Below are 20410 nucleotides of genomic sequence, written 5' to 3'. Positions count from 1 at the left end.
CAAAAAAAAAAAAAAAAAAAAAGAGAAAAAAAACCCTCAAAAGTCACCTCCAGCGACACACCTCTAACAAGACCATACCTCCTCCTAATCCTTCTCAAAACAATTCCACCAACTAGGGACCAAGCAATCAAATATATGAGCCTATAGGAATAGTTTGGCAGTTTTTCATAACTTTAAATATAAGTCATGTAAGAAATTTTTCCTGTAAGACACAACACACACACACACACACACACACACACGCATCTACTTACCCAAGAAAGGGAGCTCATGATCTAATACCAAAATCCAACTTGGTGGACTACTGTGTTTATCTGTTTTTGTTTTTGTAGACAGGGTTTCTCTGCTCAGACCTGGTTTGTACTAGAACTTCCTCTGCAGACCAGGCTGGCTTTGAACTCATAAAAATCTGCCTGCCTCTGCCTCCCAAGCGCTGGGATTAAAGGTGTGCGCCACCACCGCCTGATTGGACTACTGCATTTTCTAATATTTTGTTTTCTAACAGGAGTGGAGGTGAGGGATCACTTACAGGACCAAGGATGACAGGAAGCACCTATATGGCTGGAAATACCTAACAAAAGCTGTGTCTCTGGTGCACTCTCACAGGCAACTCAATAGGTTCAAGAATCTTGCTACAATTTTGTTACAGAGGCTCCTCCTTAAGCAGTTTTTGGCCTCTATAATTCTGAAAAGGAATTTGTACAGTTCGGCTTTCTCAGACATGATAAAGTATGTTTACTTCCCAAATCACATGAGCCTCTCCCTCCTTTTCAGAACGAATGTTTTAGTTTGTAGGAATTGAAGAAAGACATTCCTAGATATATATACCCATGAAAGATATGGGTATATATATGAAATGTCCAGAAGCTGGGCAGACATAGTGGCCTACACCTTTAATCCTGGCCAGGGGGGCTAAGCAGTTGGTGGTGCAGGAAGCATTGCTGACAATCTTGAGCGAGTTGTCATATTTCTCATGGTTCATCACAAACATGGGGGCATCAGCAGAAGGGGCAGAGAGGATGACCCTTTGGCCCAACCCTTCAAGTGGGCCCCGGCCTTCTCCATGGTGGTGAAGACGCCAGTGGACTCCATGACATACTCAGCACCAGCATCACCCCATTTGATGTTAGCAGGATCTCACTCCTGGAAGATGGTGATGGGCTTCCCGTTGATGACAAGCTTCCCATTCTCAGCCTTGACTGTGCCGTTGAATTTGCCATGGGTGGAGTCATACTGGAACATGTAGTTGGGGTCAATGAAGGGGTTGTTGATGGCAACAATCTCCACTTTGCCAAGTGCAGAGCAGAAGGCAGTCCTGGTAACCAATACGGCCAAACCCATTCACACTGACCTTCACCATTTTGTCTACAGGATGAGGCTATCTCTGGAATAGGGAGGAGCAGACAGCCATGGGTGGGCTCTTTAATTCCAGTGTGAGAGGTGAGGCACGGTAGAAGCCCCAGCATAGATGACACTCAAACTCATCACATTCGGTCAAAGTCAGACACAAAAGACCACATGTATATGATTCCGTTTGCCTAAGCGGGAGAGTACCCGAAAGCATAAAGCAGACTAATTCTGCCAGTGGCTGGAAGGGGAAGGGAGGATGAGCAGCAAGTGCTGAGGGGTACATGGATTTTTTGGGGGGTGATGACAATGTTCTTCCAAGGCAGGTAAGAGCTGACTGCTGGCTTAGGAGACAAGTGAGTGCTTGAGTCCCTTGGGGAAAGCGGGTACACACACACACACCCCACTCCAACCTTAGACATCAGGCACACTGGAAACAAGCCGATAGTACTGCCTTACCTCCTGACTTGTCCTCCACATGCAGTGACAGTTCTCCCACCCAGAGACCTGTGTACCCGCCTTGGCTTCCTACAGTCTTCACCTTCAGCATGCAGCCTTGCACATCAGTGGCATGGACTCTCTTGGCCACCCTTCCTTCCCTCTATCCCCACAGCCAGTTCCTCTGTCTAGGTACTTGACTGGAGAGGCTATCCTGGCACTGTAACAAACTGGTCCTGTCCTCGCCAAGGGTACATCCTGTCTAGAAGGCAAGCTATGACCAGATGTCTGCTGTCCATGATGACCTTGGAGGATCTTTCTGGACTGTACTCCCTGAACGCTTTCTTCCTTACCCTCTCACTCAGCAAATGCACAGGAATACTCTACCTTTGCTTGGCTCTATGTTAGAACCATGTCAAAAAAAAAAAAAAAAAGCAGCCTCTGTGGTGCTCATGTCCTGTGTGAAGAAAAGCAGAAACCAAATGAGAACACCCTGTCCATCTCCCTGCAATTAAATGACACAACCAACCAAGTCTTCCTGTAAAAAATTATCAGTTGACATCTCTAACTTCCTTCCATTATCTCCGGATTACTTACATGTGGCTGGGCAGCTATATTTCTAGTGTCGATCCAAGTGCTTTGGCTCATGTTTCTATCTTGATTCCAGGACTATAACCTGCGGATTGGGAGGTAGAGGAAGGAGCAGGAATTCAAGGCCAGCCTGAGCTACACAGGGAGCTGGAGACCCCATGTCAAAAAGTAAATGAAGGCTGAGCTCATTAAAAAAAAAAAAAAAGGAAAAGCAAACAAAACTAAATGCACACCAACTAACCAACCAAAAAATCATAAAACACAACGCCTGATTGTCCTCTAGGTTCTCAGGACTCCAGTCTCTGTCCTTCTCGGTCTGAGTACACGAGAGCTGAGCTTTCCTTGTAGCCAACACCCGATATTTTTAAACACCCTATGGAACTTTAAATAAACTGCACCCCATCCTGCAGAGTGGACACAAACCAGTGTTAGAAAACACCACAGAGTGGAATCTGTTCCTCTTCCCAAGCCTTATTCAGCAAACCCAGGTCACCCTGTTGTCACACACTTGCACACGCATGCACGCAGAATGCCAACAGAGCTTTATGCTCCGACTTCCAGGTTTCTTATGTTCCTACCATAGCTTCAGAAAGTGAACGTGGGTCAAAGAACAGTCTTGACTATGGGCACGAGCCATCATACCCTGTTTGTTTCTGTTTTGTTCTGACAGTGTTTCCCTATGCTGCCCAGACTTACTCAAACTACAAGGCTCATGTAACCCTTTTGTCTTAAGGCCTTCCAAACATCAAGGACCATATGCACACAGTATCTTGCCCACCCACTGCTTCCCCTTTTCTTTAGAGATTCACTATGTAACTTAGACTAGCCTCAAACTCATGGTCGCCCTGCTTCTGCCTCAGAGAGGGCGAGGATTCTGATAGTCACGTCATTGTGCCTAGTTACCTCACATTCTGAAAAATGTACACATGACATTAGTGAAAATTAAGACAAATGCCCACCTCCTCGGTGGACATTTTTTCTACCGTTCCTTCTCAATATTCATGCAGATGAAAAATGCTCGGTATGTTCAGGACATGTGAAAGGATTGCTTAGCTTTCTTCCTGTGTATATTCCACAAATAAATACATATCCACTTGCATTTTAAGTGACTACTAAAGTTCTGTTAAAAACTGGTAAGGCCAAAGCCCGGCCACACTGCAGGGAGAGTTTGTACTAGATGAGAGGTCAGGGACAGAAGGCACACAGACAAGTCTTCCTAGCAGTACATTTACCCAGGAAGTAGCACTCGAGTGCAAAGGCTGGAGTAGGGCCTAAAGGGCCAGAACTGCCAACTCAATGGCAGGGCTACTTTCCTCAGCGGCTTCCATACAGTCCCTCCATGTGTAAGCCATAGGCTCCTACCAGGTAGACCAGTGGTCTCCTCGGGGGACCCCCAAAGAAACCCTAAAAATTAAAAAACATTTTGTGAGTATGCATATATGCATGTCAGGGTGCACGTGTGCTCAGAGGGCTTGTGGGAGTTAGTCCCCTTTACACCACGTGAGATGGGTCGTCAACTGGATAGCAGATGCTCTTACCTACGGAGCCGTCACTCTGGCTCAGACTGAGATTCTCTGAAACCACATGTGCCTCCCAAGGGCCAACAGGAACCAACTCACGGGAAGATAGGAACCATCAGTGAGGTGAGGAAGGGCTTCTGGCCCCCTTCCAAACACTGAAGCCGCTACAGGGCAGTGTAAAGGCACCTCCAGACCAGTTTCTTTTCTTTTCATATTTTAGTGTCCTTGGTCAAGGCCTTGTGGCCATCCCATGATGTGTGTGTCCAGACTAGCCACCAATGTTTCTGACAGGGTCCTAGTGTGTCAGAAAGACCATACTTCTTTCCTTCTTCCACAAAAGGTACTGTAGTTCCTTCTGGGGATCCTGTCAAAACCACCCGCTTCCTTCTGTGCTGGCTTATCAGTGTTGCCCTGCTTTGGGGCTCTTTTCTCAGACTATTGCTTCTGAGTCCTGACTAGACTTGAATACCACCTTTTCCTACTATGCCTCTAGTGGGTGCCTCACCTTGGCTTGTGCTACTTTAAGCGGAGACTGATGTTTCTTCTACTCCATATAAAGCACACACTAGTTTCTAGCCTTGGATAGAAATGCAGCCCAAACCCTGAACCTCCTAAGACTCCAGCTCTTGTCCTTTCAGCTCAGGACTAAAGATGGTGCTGTGAGGTCTCTGGGTACCACAGCTACTGTCAGGCCCTCAAACCCTGGCTGCAGATTATCTCATGCCCCAGAATCGCTTTTAGCGTAGCACTGGATAGCACCATATAGTCACATGGGCCTGTCTACCTACAGGATTTCATGGAGACCTGGGAGTGGGTTTACCCTTGCCCCTTCAGTGTCCAGCTGAGGCCCCTCTCCAGACGTCTATGGGGCTCCCACTTCTGCTATCAGGAGAGAAACACCTGAGAATACGACCAGGGTGGCTCCTCCAAAGACATGAGTGGGTGGGAATGCCTGGCCAATTGCCAGGGGCTCCAACAAGACAGTGGGCCAGGATCCCAAGGTACAGAAACAGAGCACATGTTTATTTTCCAGAGAGGAGGTAGAATGGAGGCTTGGGGATCCCTTCCCAGAGACCTCACTTCCAGAAGAGAACATTCCAGAAAAGCAGCCAACAAGGATACAGACCCAAGGCCAGTATTGGGAAGAGGAGGGCGCCATAGGTGTAGTGTTCCAGCACACCCTGGGCCAATGCTGTCAGGAAGAGCTGCCAACCCTCTGCCAGAGACAGTGGAATCTCCTGCAGCTCCCGCCAGAGGAACAGGCTACCGAAGAGTGTGACTGCTGGGCTGGTCACTACCAGCAGGGCAGCATAGAGTGTCCTGGGAAGAAGGGCAACACTTAAGTATGTACCATGGTGGATGCCAGCAAGTGAATAAATGAGGCTTGGCCCCGGTGAAGGACAAAGGTATTGGTGGAGAAGAGTGGACCAGCACGTACCGGGGTCCATGGGGCTTGGTGAGTGCGGCAGCGGGTACCATGGTGGCAGCCAGCAGGAAGCCCAGGGAGAAATTGAGGAGAGCAATGCAACCCAGCTGCAGTGCCAGGTAGATCAGGGCCACCAGTTTCAGTGCCATCCAGCCCCTGTCTGGGACCTGTGAGCTGACCACTCTACAAGGTAAGAAGTTCAAGGGCAGTCCAAAAGTATCCATCTAAGTATCCAGGGCCCCACCTCCACCTGTCCAACCCAGCTGCTCACCGGTGGGTGTTGTGTGGAAGGGCTAGACCGGCTACATAAATCGCCAGCAGTGTCAACACGACAGCCTCGGCTTCAGCCACTGGAAAATGCTGGGCAGCTACATGTTGGCCCAGCACAGGCAGGAAATAGAGGGCCAAACCCATGGCCTGAGAGATCAGTAGGGGTGCCATAAGTGAGGCCAGGCCCACACCCTGCAGAACACATGGGTACTTGGAGTTAGGCCAGAGGCATAGGGGAACCCCCAAGGACGCATACCACCCGTCCAACTGAGGGGTAGCAGCAGAAAGCACTGCTGGGGATGTTAAAAACCCCATCTTAAGAGCAGTAGAGTATATCATCACCTGTGTGGCCAAGAGCGGAGACCCAGGGCTGGGGGCCTTCCCAGCCTCCTCGGGGTTCACTCCAGCCTCATGCAACTGCATCCACAGCTCCAGAGCATAGAGCAAGTCAAGGACCCCAACAAGACATTGCATGGGATTTGCTAGCTGGGAGATCTTAGGCTCGATTCCCCACCCCTGTGGTAGGATGAGGGACTGTCCCCACTTTATAGTTAAAGGGATCTGGGTGAGTCTGGCCACAAGTGAGAACGAGGGTGGAGGATATCTTGAGTCCAAGGACCAGGAGCAGGAAGCCCGTGGCAGGCATGTAGAGTCCAATGGAGACAAAGCGGGAGAGGGCAGGCAGCAGGTAGAAGAAGAATGACTGGTGTAGGCGCTCTAGGAGGTGGTTGAGCTTGCGGAACATGCCCTCCAAAGCCCTGGCAGGAGCACAGTCAGGTCAGCACTAGCCGTCCTCTCACCCCAGCTAGACACCACCTCGAGCACAGAAAGGGGTCCAGAGACTTACTTGCCCACTGCCACCAAATCATACTTGTATTGGCGGAAGCTATTGATGCCACGTAGGGTAAGGGCCTCCACTCCATAGCGCAGAAAAAGGCCATGGGGGCCGTGGGGCTGGCCAGAGGCCTGCCGCAGCATCATGAGTAGCAGTGTCTGCAGACCCTGCAACGGCCCTTCGAGTGATGTCCAGTCCTGGGGCTGAAGCTTTGGAGGCATGGGGACAAGATCAGACTCACTCCTTCTCACAGGCCCCATGCTCCCAAGCTGGTGGGTCCCATCTTGCCCTGGAGTGTACATAACAGGGCCCCCTTTCTGGTCCCACCTTGCCCTGGAGTGTACATAACAGGCCCCCTTTCTGGCAGAAGGTCTGGAAGAGGTTGAGCAGATCAAGATTGGGCAGCTGACCGTTGAGTCCCTCCACTGTCACATCAAGGCTGGTGACCACATCACTGCTCAGCTCCAGAGCTATAGCGGCCTGGATGGCTCCAGCCCTGCCCTGCAGGGGAGATGACTGTATGCCTGTAAGAACAAGCAGTGAGCACTAGAGGGGGTACAAGTGACACAGTTGACCCCGAAAGAGACAGGAGCAAGACTAGGCTACATCTACCTGTAACATTAATGTCGTGGTAGGCTTCAAGCCAAGCCTCTGTGCCCAGAAGATCATGGTCTGTTACCAGGAATATTATATCTTTGGCCCAGTAAATCTGCCCTGGAAGCCAAAGGCAGGGTCAGTAAGGGCCTGGGGTATTGATCAAACCCTCCCTGACCAGAGTCCCAGAGCCTCACCTCGGAAATGGGCAGCAAGTGCCAACAACAACCCCACAGCCTGGCTATTGGTGGAGTCTGGACCACAGGGTACAGTAAGTACCAGGGACTCGGTACTGGCAGCACGTGGGGCCCGCAGGATGCCATACACATTGGTACCTGACACCATCTGCACAAAGTGTTGATGGGATAGCCTCAGTAGACCCTCCAGAAGACAGCCTGAAGCCTGCCTTCTTTCCTTGGCACTACAATGGCCACCACCAGAGGTCTTTGGACCATCCCTCCCAGAGTTTCTCGGTTCCAGGACACTTCAACAAGACACCCAACCCAGGCCACCCTTCCAATGTGCTTTTCTCCCAGGCACACCCCTTTCCCTCAATACATAGCGCTCATGGGTCTCATCCGGGAAGGGTAGTTTGCGGGAGAAGCTCTGAGTGTAGACCTCCAGCCCTACAGATCGCATGGACCGTTCCAGCCAGGCTACTGGCAGAGCCCTGGAGACACAAAGATAGCCTCTAAGAAGAGCTCCCGGGTCTCCGCCGCCCCTGAAATGCCCAGCCCGCTGCTAGGTACTCACCCCGGCTTCTTGCGGTGGGCAGCGAAGTCCCGGGCAAAGCTCCGAGCGCGGTCTCCACCTACAAACTGTTCCTCCACCATGGTGGAGCCCATGGCGTTCTCGGACATGTAAGTGCGCTGTGTTAGCGGCGGAAAAGCCAGCGCCAAAAACCAGGCGATGCCAGCCACGTAGCTCAGCACACTGCGAGAGAGTATAGAGAGGGCCCGGAATTAGCCCGACCTGGAACGCTCGCTCGTGGTTTCCGCCATGCCCCAGAAGGTCCAGCGGGATGGTCCAAGCCATTAAGAACCGGAGCCGAAGCCGGGCAGTGGCGGCACACGCCGTTAATCCTAGCACTCAGGAGGCAGAGGCAGGCGCAGGTGGATCTCTGAGTTCCAGGCCAGTCTGGTCTACAGAGCGAGTTCCAGGACAACCAGAGCTACACAGAGAAATCCTGCCTCCGGGAGAAAAAAAGCACCCGAGACACTATATCAGGGATGGATAGGGACCACAGCTCCAAGCTCAGTGCCTGAGTGACACTTGCAAGGAGGGCGCAGACCCAGGAGCAATAGGCGCGAGTCCCGCCCCCTGAACCCGCCCTCACCAGAGAGGTGTGTTTAGGCGCAAGACGATGCGGGCGAGCGCGCGCCGGCGCACCGGGTCCGACAGGAGACCCATGGCGGGGCGCGGGGCTCTGCTCTCGCCGCAGCTTGACACCTCCAAGAGCAGGGTTCCTGTCAGACCCGGCGCCCCGTGCCGCCTTAATATCCGGTCCCAGGATCCATCGCGCCAATACGCTTGGTAGCGACAGATATCCTTGGAAACCACATTTTGCGCATGTCCACAACGGAGGTCGCTAGCTCTGCGCGTGCTCAGAACTGCAGTAGGCTGGAGAACTACAGGATGCAGTGGCGGCGAGTGGGCGGAACTGGAACCTGGGACTGTGAAGCTGCGGGCGGGCAGCTGAAGGGCAGGACACTGGCGGAACTCAAGACGGAGCAGTAATAGTGTGCCTGCCTAAAGGTTCTCGGGAGTGTGTAACGCAGGTGGGTAGAGAGCTAGAACGGCGAAAACACGAATGCCTGCTGAAGGGAGATATTGAACGACCGTGTTGTAGCTATGACTTATGGGCCCATGTGAACTGAGGATCCGATGTTGAGTCATTTCTATGGATGTCATGAATTTTAAGACAGTGGGCCCACTGCCACAGTGGGCGAGTTGGTGGCCAGAGAGGGGTGGTGGAGGATGAAGGCAGTTTCTCTAAAAGGGTACAGAGGTAAGGGTCTAAGGATAAATGGCCAAGAGGCAACAGAGGTTTGCTATCCTAGAGCCCAAAGGAAGAGGCTGGAAAGGCCCAAGGAAAGAAGACATTAGTCCAGTGGTTCTTAACAGTCTAACCTTTAATAGAGTTCCTCATGTTGTGGTGACCCCCAACCATGAAATTATTTTGCTGTTATGTCATAATGTAAATATCTTATTTGCATGATCGGATATGAGACCCCCACAGGGGCTGTCACCCACAAGTTGAGAACCACTGCATAAATCTAACCTTACATCTCTTAATGATGGGCACCCAAGCCAGCTGAGTGCTACCTCGGCCTTGTGTTTATGTCCCTGACGGGCTCTGTAAGCATGGCACGTTACTTAGTCGGAAGGCTTGAGCGAGGAACACAGGCGATGGGAGAAATTTGTAAGCTGACTCCATCTTGAGCCTGCTTGTCCCCAGTTTGAACTGTGGTTAATAGAAATACCACCAACAATTCCAGGAAGAAACTGCCCTGGGCCAATCAGGGAAATAGAGGAAAAGTGCCTAAAATTCCAAAGGTTACAGATAAATTGCTCATCACTGACCAAACCCTGTGCGCCAAGATACCCCTTGCCAAATAAGGCAACTGACAGGTTAGAGACTCTGGCTCCCTGCTCAACCCTTGCCAAACAAGGCAATTGCTATCCTAGAGACCCTTGTTCTCTGCTCAATCTAGTATAAAAACCCTGCCTAATTGAGGCTCGGGACTCTCAGCACAAAACTGATGCGTTGGAAGATTCTGAGGGTCCAAGCTTAATCGTGAATAAAGGCTCTTTGTTTTGCATAGATTCAGACTCCTTTTCGGACCCTGGTATCTGGGCAGACACAACATGAGCACTTGCTCTTCCTAGCACAAGTGTTCTTTCCACTTTGGGACTACACTCTGTAGGGCCCTGAGCTGCTTTGAAGTGCTGTACAGTAAGGTATGTTTCAGGAGAGGAAAGGGCCTTTATTCTGGATATGGGTGGTTGCCACTCAGTCCCCCAGTAAGATAGAGGCCTCCTGCACATGCTGCCGGACAACACGATCCAGCAGAGTGTGCACGTCTCGGGCTGCCTGGGCAGCAGCCTCTAGCACCTGCTCCAAGTGGTCTTCATGCAGCCTCGAATCCATCTCAAGTAGTGCAATCTGGCCAGAGGCTGGCAGCAGGGCCAGGGCTAGCTGGGGTCCTCCAGCTGCTTCTTCCACGTGGCTGAGGTCCGCTAGTGCTGTGCCATCCACAAAGCCAGCTGAACATGCACATACAAAGTCCCGCATAGGTATTCCAGCATCCATCACTGCTAGTGTGGCTGCGTTCACACATGCTGCATAGGTCCCACCGTCTGCTTGCAACACCTGCAGGGGGCATCAAGACATCAAACTGGCATCTCATCCTCCAGCATCTCAGACGGCCCTATCTTTAAGCCCCGCCCCAGGGGAGTGGTTTGACGCTGCATGCAGCTCACCTGCACATAGATGTCAATCTGAGAGCGTGGGTGCAGCTGTGTGAGGATAGCTGCCTCGAAGGTCTGACGTAGCTGCAGCCCCATCTCACAAGACTTCCGGTCTCCATGAGGCCTTCGCTTGCGCTCACCTGTGCTGAAGGTTGCTGAACTGTACTGACAGTTTACTAGAGCCCGGTCAGGCAGGGCTCGAGACCGGGAGCCCCGGATCTGGAGGAAAAAGAATGAATGAGCCAGGCCTGCCTACCTCCTGGTTCACACTCGATGGCTCAACCATACTTCTCTTTCTAAAGAGCTTCAGGAAGCAGCTACTTTGTTTCCAAATCATAGGTGTGTGGGGGGCTACTTTTCAGCCTAAGCCACATCATCATCACCTTTGGCAGGCAACTCTTTGTTCTTTGGTTGCAACATTTCCTCCCAAATAATTATTCCCATTGTGGCCACCATGTTTACAAACATCTGATTTGACTGTGTCACTTACAAACTAATATTTTACTTACCTTCCAGAAACTTCCCATTACATGTAAAAGAAAATCTCAATTTCCCTGACCTTCAAAGCCCTGGGTCCTCACCTACTTGGTAACCCTCCAACTTTATTTGATCTACTGTCCCTGTACCTACCAATAGTCTGCCCTCAGTGTTCTATACCTGACCATCATCCTGGCTTCCACCTAGAAAGCTGACCTCCATATCCTAGCAAACCTTAAAATGTCCATGTTTTGCTGGCCTCGCTACAGCACTGAGACACAGCAATAAAGGCAGACAGTTTAATCTAAGATCCCTGTCTTGGGAGGGTGTATGTTTCAGTAGGGAAACAAGCGACTTGGAAGACCCAGGAAAATGGATGTACTAGGTGCAGAAATAGCCTGGGAGGTCCTTTTCCCCGACAAGATGTCAGAATACTGAACTAAAAGACCAGGGAGTGAGTGGAGCTTCGCCAGGCTAGCTGAGGCACATCAGAGATGAAGCGGGCAGTCCAGGAGAAAAGATAAGCATAGATCCCACTGAGAAGGAGTTAAGCCGTAGGTCTACTTCCTCGACATGCGGCCTCGAGCCCCCAGTCCCTGCATGAGACAAACCATAGTGGCTGTCGACAGTCTGAAGCAGCCCCATATCCCACACTTGGGATGAAAACAAATCATGATCACATAACTGGGTTCTTAAGCCAAAATTCTCAGTACATCATGGGACCTAATACTTAAATTTGAGGGCCATGTTAGGGATGCAATTTCAGGGTATAATTATATTCATGTCTTAGAGGATGTAATACAAAGGAAGGATGGAAATGGAAGTCAGCCAAGGGGAAAGAGCTCATGAGGTGAAGTCAGAAGAAGGCAGGTCCTCGCAGATGCTCACACACCATTCCCTCTACAACACGTTGGGACAACGTGTGTTGAGATGCTTTATGCCAGGGAGGCCCACAGAGACTCAGAGATGGGTATACTGCTGCATAGGCGGAGGAGTTAAGCCCTAAGACTTGGGTCTACTCCCTAGACGTGCGGCCACGAGCCCCCGGTCCCTTCCGCTTACTCGCCTCGTGAGGCCCGTAGACCACCGCCAGTGCCTTGGTGTTGCCCTGCTCGATATAAGCCGAGCCATCGGCCTGCGCAAACACGCCCATCCGCGCCTGGATCTTGCGCAGCTCCCCCGCGCGGCGGCCGTCTATCCGGTAACCCTGATCGGACAGAAGCTCCAGCCCAGCCATGTTGTGTAGTCTTCGCTCCGCCTCCGAGAGCACGACCCCTTAGATGACCTGGGCCTCCAGTACTACGACTTCCGACTTCCGTCGGTCCCTTTCCTTTTCAGTCTCGGTGAACTACAGCTTCCGGTAAACTAGTCCGTTTCCGGTCTAAGGGAACTACGGCTCCTAGTATCCCCGGCTTTCTGAATGTACGACTTACGCTGTTCAGTTCCGGGAAACTGAAAGCCCGAGCTGAACCGGTTTCTGCAGCCCCTCCGGGGTTGTTGAAGTAGGTACGCTTTGAAAACGGACTTCTCTTTCCGGACATCCTGGGTTTGTTGGTCCCAGCGTGGACTCTTTTTTTTTTTTTTTTTTTTTTGGTCTTTAAAAAAAAATTGTATATCTATTTTTATTGTACGAATGTTTACCTGCTTGTATGTCTATTCGTCACGTGTGTGCTTAGTTCTGCAGAGGTTAGAAGACGGTGTAAGAGCTCCCGGAACAGAAATTACAGGCAGCTGTGAGCTACTGTGTGAGTGCTGGGAATCGAACCTGGTCCTCTGCATTTTTTTTTTTTTTTTTTGGTCTTTTGCCCGTGTAGGTTTTACAGTTGTCAGTTTAGCTAAGCACGACTTTTTGTTACACGTACACGTGATTATCTTTGTGACTCAGTTTTAGTTTAGTTTAGGGTTTCTTTCTTCCTTCCTTCCTTCCTTCCTTCCTTTCTTTCTTTCTTTCTTTCTTTTTTTTTCATTTGCTTGGTTAAATCCATAAACTTGGCCAGTAAGTTTTCCCTATTGTCTGAATGGAAGCACAAAACGCCTGCAGTTGTATATATGCACCAGTATAGTAGGTTTTGGAGTTTTGATTATTTTTAAAGATTGATTCATTTAGTATACAGGTTTTTAGAGTATTTTCACCCAGAAATTATGAAATCTATACTCTTGAGATTTTGTTGTTGTTACAGATAGAAGATGATTCAGATTCATAGAAAGGACACTGAGATGAAATTATTCTTCAGATGAGCTTTGTTTTGTTTTGTTTTGTTGTTTGTTTTTCGAGACAGGGTTTCTCTGTGTAGTCCTGGCTGTCTTGGAACTCACTTTGTAGACCAGGCTGGCCTCAAACTCAGAAATCCGCCTGCCTCTGCCTCCCAAGTGCTGGGATTAAAGGCGTGCGCCACCACTGCCCGGCTAGATGAGCTTTATTAGGAGAGTTACAGTATCTTTGTCTCAGACAGCAATGATAAGGCCCTTATGGGGGAGAATATTCAGAAGAGTTTGCTCTGGAGAGATGAGCATAACATAGAACAAGACAGATGTCCTGAAGGGAAGGAACATTCAGTTCTGAAGGACTAGGAGAGTTAGAACATCACACTTGCCAGCTGTAGCAGCTCAAGCCTTTAATTCTAGTACTTGAAAGTCAGAAGCAGGCAGATCTCTGAGTTCAAGGCCAGTCTGTTTTAGAGAGAGTTCCAGGGCTACACAGAGAAACACTGTCTCAAAAAAACAAAAACACATGCCTTTAATCCCAGCATTTGGGAGGCAGAGGCAGGCGGATTTCTGAGTTAGAGGCCAACCTGGTCTACAGAGTGAGTTCCAGGACAGCCAGGGCTACACAGAGAAACCCTGTCTCAAAAAAACCTAAAAAACAAACAAACAAACAAACAAAAAAACAAAAACCCACCAGAACTCAAATGTGGAGAGAACTCCTCCTCTTCCTCCTTGTCCTCCTTACAGAAGTTGTGGTCTAATGACCTCTATGCCTCCACTGTGCCAGGCACATCCCCATCTCCCCAGATAAATAAAATGTGAAAATAAAGTCTAGCAGTAACTCAAAGCTGTCTTATGTCTGGGAAGGGGAGGGAAAGAACTCTGAGTGTTACCGGGTCATAGCAGCATTTTATCAACTCGATCCCTAAAGAGACTGTTTAGTGATTCTGTTCCTAAGGACTCTAGTTTCTGAGAACTAGAGCAGGCAGAGGGACTGTCACCTACCAGTCTCATTACTCTTGCATTTCTAGTTCGGTATATTACAGCCTCTCATGTCAGTCCAGTACAATAGAAAGGAAAAGAGAGACACCCCCATCCCCGCCTCAGCACCTCTCCTTGTTTCTGTTTCATAGTGATCATTGTCATTAGCAAAGAGCTCAACATTTTCACATGCCGCCCCTCCCCCACCATCCAGCCCATTTAGTACATAAGAAAATGTATGTCACTATCCAAACTTGAAAATTAAAGCAGCATCCTCTTCCGGCTTGGGCTTCGGTTCCAGCGACATGGCTAAACGCACCAAGAAGGTTGGGATCGTCGGGAAATATGGGACCCGCTATGGGGCCTCCCTCCGGAAAATGGTGAAGAAAATTGAAATCAGCCAGCACACCAAGTACACTTGCTCCTTCTGTGGCAAGACGAAGATGAAGAGACAAGCCGTTGGCATCTGGCACTGTGGCTCCTGCATGAAAACAGTGGCCGGTGGGGCCTGGACCTACAACACCACCTCTGCAGTCACAGTGAAGTCTGCCATCAGAAGACTGAAGGAACTGAAAGACCAGGAGAAGCCCTACCGCCTGAGACTCGCCTGCCCTGCAATAAACAGGTTAATTTACAGAAAGAAAGAAAAAGAAAATTAAAGCAGCGAGCTCAGTGTATAGAATACTGAGAAGAGAGGATGGATGGGTCCCAAGAATGGACATCCCAAGACACACATAACCAGTGCGGGGGACATAGACCTCCCGCAACTCCATAAGAGGACTGTCAACAGTTAACCTTAAGAAAAGCAGGTAGGTTGACGTACTGTGTTGGACTGGAGAAAGACCTGAATCCTAGCACTCACAACATTGCCTCTCACAGAGGTTGTACTGTTAGGACTGGCAGTACTGTACTGTCATAGACTGCTGGACGGAGCTGCTTCAGTGTGCGGCAGGTCTTACCAGGGTACCCTAAGCCCCTGCCATCCCTGTGAGGTTGGGGTTGTTTATCTTGTGCATTGCTGGGTATACAAAATTGCCTCTGGATATACAAAGACCCTCTACCCCATTGTGTGGCGACAGCCTCATCCACTTAGAATAGCCAGAAGAAAGCTAGTCTTCAGCCTGAGGAGTCTGAAGGAAGTTGGTGGCCACTGCAGCTTCCAGTCCATAGTGCCCTCATCAGGCCTCCTAGTACAAGTGTCCTTCCACCTCTTAGGAACAAGGACCTCAACCTGGCAGCATCAGGTTCAAGGTCTGAAGCCACTGCCCCTCGCACTCCTCGGGCCCATATTCTAATTGAAAACCAGTATAGATCTCGGATTCAGGGACCTTATCAGTTTTTCCTTTGTTTTTTGTTTTGTTGCTATCATCAATTGCCTGACAAAAAGATTTCAGGAGGAAGGCTTTGCTTTGACTCTGTTTGAGAGGATAATATCCACCATGGCCGGAAGGAGCGGTGGAGTTCACGGTGGCTGGGACTTTCCATGATTTGGTGGTCAAGAGTCAGAAAGAAAACTGCCTGTGCTCATCTGGCTTCCTCCTTTCCCCTTCTCGGTGTGGGGCCCCAGCCCATGAGTCAGTGCGCCGGTCTCAGGGTGAGTCTTCGCTCTTCACTAGTCCCCTCTGGACATGCTCATCAGAAACGCTCCTGAGAGTGTGCATCACTCATGACTTAGATTCTATTTTTTTTAAAGTTTAAAAAAACCTGTTCTCTCTCTCTTTTCCCTCTCTCTGTCTCCCTCCCTCTCTCTCTGTCTCCCCCTCCCCCTTGTGCGTGTGCGTGTGTGTGAGTGTGTGTGTGTGTGTGTGATGTGATGCATACCCTGGTGTCTGGGAGTGCCCACAAAGGCCAGAAGAGGGTATTGGATCCCTTGGAGCTGGGGCTACAGTCAGTCATGGGCGCCAGGAACTCAACTCAGATTCTTTGCGTGAGCAGCTGTAGTCTCTTTAGCCCCCAATCTAGGTGTTTGTTAGTTAGTTAGTTTGTTTGTTTCTCTCTTTCTTTATTTCAAGACAGGGTTTCTCCATGTAATACTGCCTGTCCTGGAACTTGCTCTGAAGTCTAGGCTGGCCTTGAATTCACAGACCTATCATCCAAGAGCCAGGACTAAAGTTATGTGCCACCACTGCCCAGCTTCTAGATAGATCTTTCTTTTCTTTTCTTTCTTTCTTTCCTTCCTTCTTTCTTTCTTTCTTTCTTTCTTTCTTTCTTTCTTTCTTTTTTTTGTTTTGTTTCTGTTTTTTGTTTTTTTGAGACAGGGTTTCTCCGTGTAGCCCTGGCTGTCCTGGAACTCACCTGTAGACCAGGCTGGCCTCGAACTCAGAAATCTGCCTGCCTCTGCCTCCCAAGTGCTGGAACTAAAGGTGTGCGCCACCACTGCCTGGCTCTAGATTTTTCTTAATCCAACCAAGTTGACTATCAAAATTAAGCATCATTCTGTAGGCATATATTTTAGCTGCTTTACTGAATTCTTATACCTACCACCTTTCCCACCCTTTTTCTACCCTAATCCCTTCCACCACCACCCCCAACACTAGATAAGAGAGAAAAAAATGTTAGAGGAGAAAGGGGGTGTAGATCTCTTTAGACTACTGCTTGCTAATCAGTGGCATCGAGTTCCTAGGGCATCCAGTAACCAAGCAATAGCAAAACCAGCAAGTGCAGCAGCAGGAACCAGCAGCAGCGGGGCGAGCAGCAAGCAGCTGCTGCTGGCCCCCTTCAGGGTTCTCACATTTATACCCTCTCAAGAGTCCCCAGAATTCCAAACATAAACTATCTGCAGCTGGCAAAAATTACACCCACCCCTCCTAGAGCATGAGACAAATCATAGTGGCTGTGGACAGTCTGAAGCAGCCCCATATCCCACACTTGGGATGAAAACAAACACGATCACATAAAGTAACTGGTTTCTTGTTTGTTTTCATTTTTTGTTTTTTCGAGACAGGGTTTCTCTGTATAGCCCTGGCTGTCCTGGAACTCACTCAGTGGACCAGGCTGGCCTGGGGCTCAGAAATCCTCCTGCCTCTGCCTCCCAAGTGCTGGGATTAAAGGCGTGCACCACCACTGCCTGGCTATAACTGGTTTCTTAAAGAAACCAAAATTCTCAGTACATCATGGGACCTAATACTAAATTTGAGGGCCATGTTAGGAATGCAATTTCCCCAGAGGTCTCAGAACTCAGGGTATAATTATATTCATGTCTTAGAGGATGTAATACAAAGGAAGGATGGAAATGGAAGTCAGCCAAGGGGAAAGAGTTAATGAGGTGAAGTCAGAAGAAGGCAGGTCCTCGCAGATGCTCACACACCGTTCCCTCTACAACACGTTGGGACAACGTGTGTTGAGATGCTTTATGCCAGGGAGGCCCAGAGATGAGATTCTGGTATACTGCTGCATAGGCATGCTCTGCTGGGCAGGCACTCAGAATCCCAGCTCCCAGAAGGAACGCTGCTGTCCAGCAGGAGATGTATTTGTTTGTACAGACAGTTGAGTCACAGCAAGCCATTGTTATCAGGGAATGATGGGCATCCCCCCAAGACTGCATGCCCAGACACCCAGACACGGGCAACTTTGCATTTTGAAGAGTTAATCTCAGGCCCTTTGTCTGAGTTGGCTCCTTTTTCACCAGACTCTCTAAAAGCAGGAATGCAAAGTTGTAGATCCAGGATTAAGCAAATGAAATGAGAAAGTAGTCCAGCATGCAGTAAAACATTTTAAGTTGATAAATACTATATTGTAGAAAGAAAACAATGCAGCCAACCATTGGACAGAGCACGGGGACCCCAATGGAAGAGTTAGGGGAAGGACGGAAGGGGCTGAAGGAGTTTGCAATCCCATAGGAAGAACAACACTATCAGCCAACCAGACCCGCCAGAGCTCCCAGGGACTAAACCACCAACCAAAGAGTACACATGGAGGGACCCATGGCTCCAGCCGTGCATGTAGCAGAGGATGGCCTTATCTGGCATCAAAGGGAGAAGAGGCCCTTGGTCCTGTAGAGGCTGGATGACCTAGTATAGGGGAATGCTAGGGTGGTGAGGCGGCAGTGGTTCGGTGGATGGGTGGGGGAGGTTCCTCATAGAAGCAGGGGTGAGGGGGGATGGGGATAGGGGGTTTGTGTAGGGGAAACCAGGAAGGGGGATAATATTTGAATATATACATATATATATATATGTATATATATATATATATGACCAAAAACAGTTATCTAACTTCCTGCTGTAATTAACTGTACCAAGTTCCCCTAGCTTTTTTAGATGTATGTGCCCACAGCCTCTAATGATAATACTTTTGTGATATCACCCTTCTACATATATAGAAGAAGTAACTTAATTTTTCTTCTATAGCCTATAACTTCCAGTTATAGGACAAACTTCCCACTATAGCTCAACTTCCACTATAGCTGAGGTGACCTTAATATTCATGTTTTTGTTAATTTTGTACATTTTATACAATGTATCATGATCATACTTCCCATTAACCCCCATTTCTTCTCTACAAACTTACACTCTTCCCGGCTACTTTCCATTCTTTATACCAACTGTGTGCCTGCTGGTTGTGTGTCATAGCTACAAGAGCTGTGTGGTCATGACTCAACAGCTATGTTGTATCCAGAGGAGAGGATTTCATTAAGTTCCTCCCGGTCTCTCAGCTCTTACAGTGTCTCCAGCCCCTCTTTACTAATGCTTCCTTGGTCTTGGAAGAGCAATACAAATGTCCTACCCTGAAATTCTGATTAAAAAGGGTTGAGATTATGGGTGTGTGCCATTGTACCTAGCTCCAAAATGTTTGAGATGGTTATGGGATTGGGTTGGCTCGGGATTAAGAACACTTGCTGCTCTTGCAATATTAATAAATTCATTAAAAGAACATTTCATTTTAAAGCAATTATTTGGTGTTTGTATTGCTGTGACCTGCATGTCTTTAGGGTTGACCTGACTGGATGCACAGGAAGTAAAGAAACCTCAGGCACAGCTGGAGAGATGTCTCAGTGGTTAAGATCACTGACTGCTCTTCCAGAGGTCCAGAGTTCAATTCCCAGCAATCACATGGTGGCCCACAACCATCTGTAATGGGATCTGATGCCCTCTTAAGGTGTGTGGGAGGACAGCTACAGTGTACTCATTAAAATAAATAAATAAATAAATAAATAAATCTTAAAAGATATGTATTTACTCTGACTTCATCCATTCCCTATAACATAATTTTAAAATTTGTGATTTTAAAAAGACTTAATGCCGAGTAGTGGTGGCACATGCCTTTAATCCCAGCACTTGGGAGGCAGAAGCAGAGGCAGGCGGATTTCTGAGTTTGAGGCCAGCCTGGTCTACAGAATGAGTTCTAGGACAGCCAGGGCTACACAGAGAAACCCTATCTCAAAAAAACAAAACAAAACAAAGCAAAAAACAGACTTAATAGTAGCAGTAGTTCTATGAGACAGGATCTTACCATATAGGCCCAGATGGTCTGGAGCTCACTGTGTAGAGCAGACTGACCTCAAACTCACAGAGATCTGCCTCTCTAGTGCTCAAATTAAAGGCACGCACCACCATACCAGCCTGTTGTTATTCTCTGCTAATTATGTGTATATCTTTGGATGTGCATGTGAGTGTAGGTTATAATGGAATCCAGAGAAGAGGGTATCAGATCCTTGGAGCTGGAGTCACAGATAGCTGTGAGTTACACCAACGACAGTGCTGGGGACTAAACTTGCAAGACCAACTTTATGTGCAAGAGCAGTGTCGTGTGCTCTGACCCTTGAGCATCTCTGTAGTGCCCGTCTATCATTTACTAAAGATAAAGGCACATTTGCATGTTAATAAGATGGATGTGCTTGCCTCTTTTATCATAAAGAACTACGTCACAACTCTGCGGCACTAGACACTAGTACGTAGTGTTTTTCAGAGTTGATTGATATTTTGATTTTATAACTTTCAATGCTGAGAGTGCTAATTTGAATAAATATATAATAAAGAAATAACAGAACTATGTTTGGGGCCATTTCAGGAATTATTGAAAATGTTCCCCGAATCCCAAGCCAACATTCATTTAACAAACTTTTATGAAGCTCAATCCAGCAACTCAAATGGTTTAAAATTAAGTATTCTGGGGTGGTAAGCAAGATGGAGTAGCAGTACTTTACAGCAACTCAGATACTCAAGTCCAATTCCTGGGATCCATATTGAAGAAAGAACTGACTCCTGGAACTTGTCCTTTGACTGACACACACACACACACACACACACACACACACAC

The 20410-nt window shown here is 48.7% G+C and overlaps 3 protein-coding genes across 3 annotated transcripts; 1 reads left to right on the top strand and 2 right to left on the bottom strand.

The window, feature by feature from the left end:
* Positions 1-4898: 4898 nt before the first annotated feature.
* Gpaa1 (glycosylphosphatidylinositol anchor attachment 1) lies at positions 4899-8516 on the bottom strand. Its single transcript, XM_028778935.1, has 12 exons — positions 8358-8516; positions 7775-7954; positions 7580-7691; positions 7219-7366; positions 7040-7141; positions 6755-6951; positions 6440-6636; positions 6197-6350; positions 5935-6030; positions 5594-5784; positions 5335-5505; positions 4899-5216 (listed from the first exon to the last, which is right to left on the bottom strand). The coding sequence occupies exons 1-12, from the start codon at positions 8429-8431 to the stop codon at positions 4973-4975; spliced, it is 1866 nt and encodes a 621-aa protein (XP_028634768.1). The 5' UTR covers positions 8432-8516; the 3' UTR covers positions 4899-4972.
* Positions 8517-9132: 616 nt separating this feature from the next.
* Exosc4 (exosome component 4) lies at positions 9133-12238 on the bottom strand. Its single transcript, XM_028778936.1, has 3 exons — positions 12036-12238; positions 10505-10711; positions 9133-10394 (listed from the first exon to the last, which is right to left on the bottom strand). The coding sequence occupies exons 1-3, from the start codon at positions 12204-12206 to the stop codon at positions 10035-10037; spliced, it is 738 nt and encodes a 245-aa protein (XP_028634769.1). The 5' UTR covers positions 12207-12238; the 3' UTR covers positions 9133-10034.
* Positions 12239-14436: 2198 nt separating this feature from the next.
* Positions 14437-14814, top strand: LOC114630598 (60S ribosomal protein L37a-like). The gene has a single exon (XM_028778843.1). The coding sequence runs from the start codon at positions 14461-14463 to the stop codon at positions 14812-14814; it is 354 nt and encodes a 117-aa protein (XP_028634676.1). The 5' UTR covers positions 14437-14460.
* The last annotated feature ends 5596 nt before the right edge of the window (positions 14815-20410 follow it).

This window comes from Grammomys surdaster, unplaced genomic scaffold (assembly GCF_004785775.1).
Source record: "Grammomys surdaster isolate TR1022 unplaced genomic scaffold, NIH_TR_1.0 342, whole genome shotgun sequence".
NCBI lineage: Eukaryota > Metazoa > Chordata > Mammalia > Rodentia > Muridae > Grammomys > Grammomys surdaster.
The sequence above is the reverse complement of the archived record's forward strand: the minus strand, read 5'-3'. Positions and strand labels throughout refer to the sequence as shown.

Coding starts and splice junctions, on each gene's coding strand:
- Gpaa1 (XM_028778935.1), bottom strand. CDS start 8,431: ATGGGTCTCCTGTCGGACCCGGTGCGCCGGCGCGCGCTCGCCCGCATC. Junction 6,952..7,039: donor CCACGACATTAATGTTACAG/GTAGATGTAGCC, acceptor TTGTTCTTACAG/GCATACAGTCATCTCCCCTG. Junction 6,351..6,439: donor GATTTGGTGGCAGTGGGCAA/GTAAGTCTCTGG, acceptor TGCTCCTGCCAG/GGCTTTGGAGGGCATGTTCC.
- Exosc4 (XM_028778936.1), bottom strand. CDS start 12,206: ATGGCTGGGCTGGAGCTTCTGTCCGATCAGGGTTACCGGATAGACGGC. Junction 10,712..12,035: donor TGGTCTACGGGCCTCACGAG/GCGAGTAAGCGG, acceptor TTTTTCCTCCAG/ATCCGGGGCTCCCGGTCTCG. Junction 10,395..10,504: donor AGATTGACATCTATGTGCAG/GTGAGCTGCATG, acceptor TGCCCCCTGCAG/GTGTTGCAAGCAGACGGTGG.
- LOC114630598 (XM_028778843.1), top strand. CDS start 14,461: ATGGCTAAACGCACCAAGAAGGTTGGGATCGTCGGGAAATATGGGACC.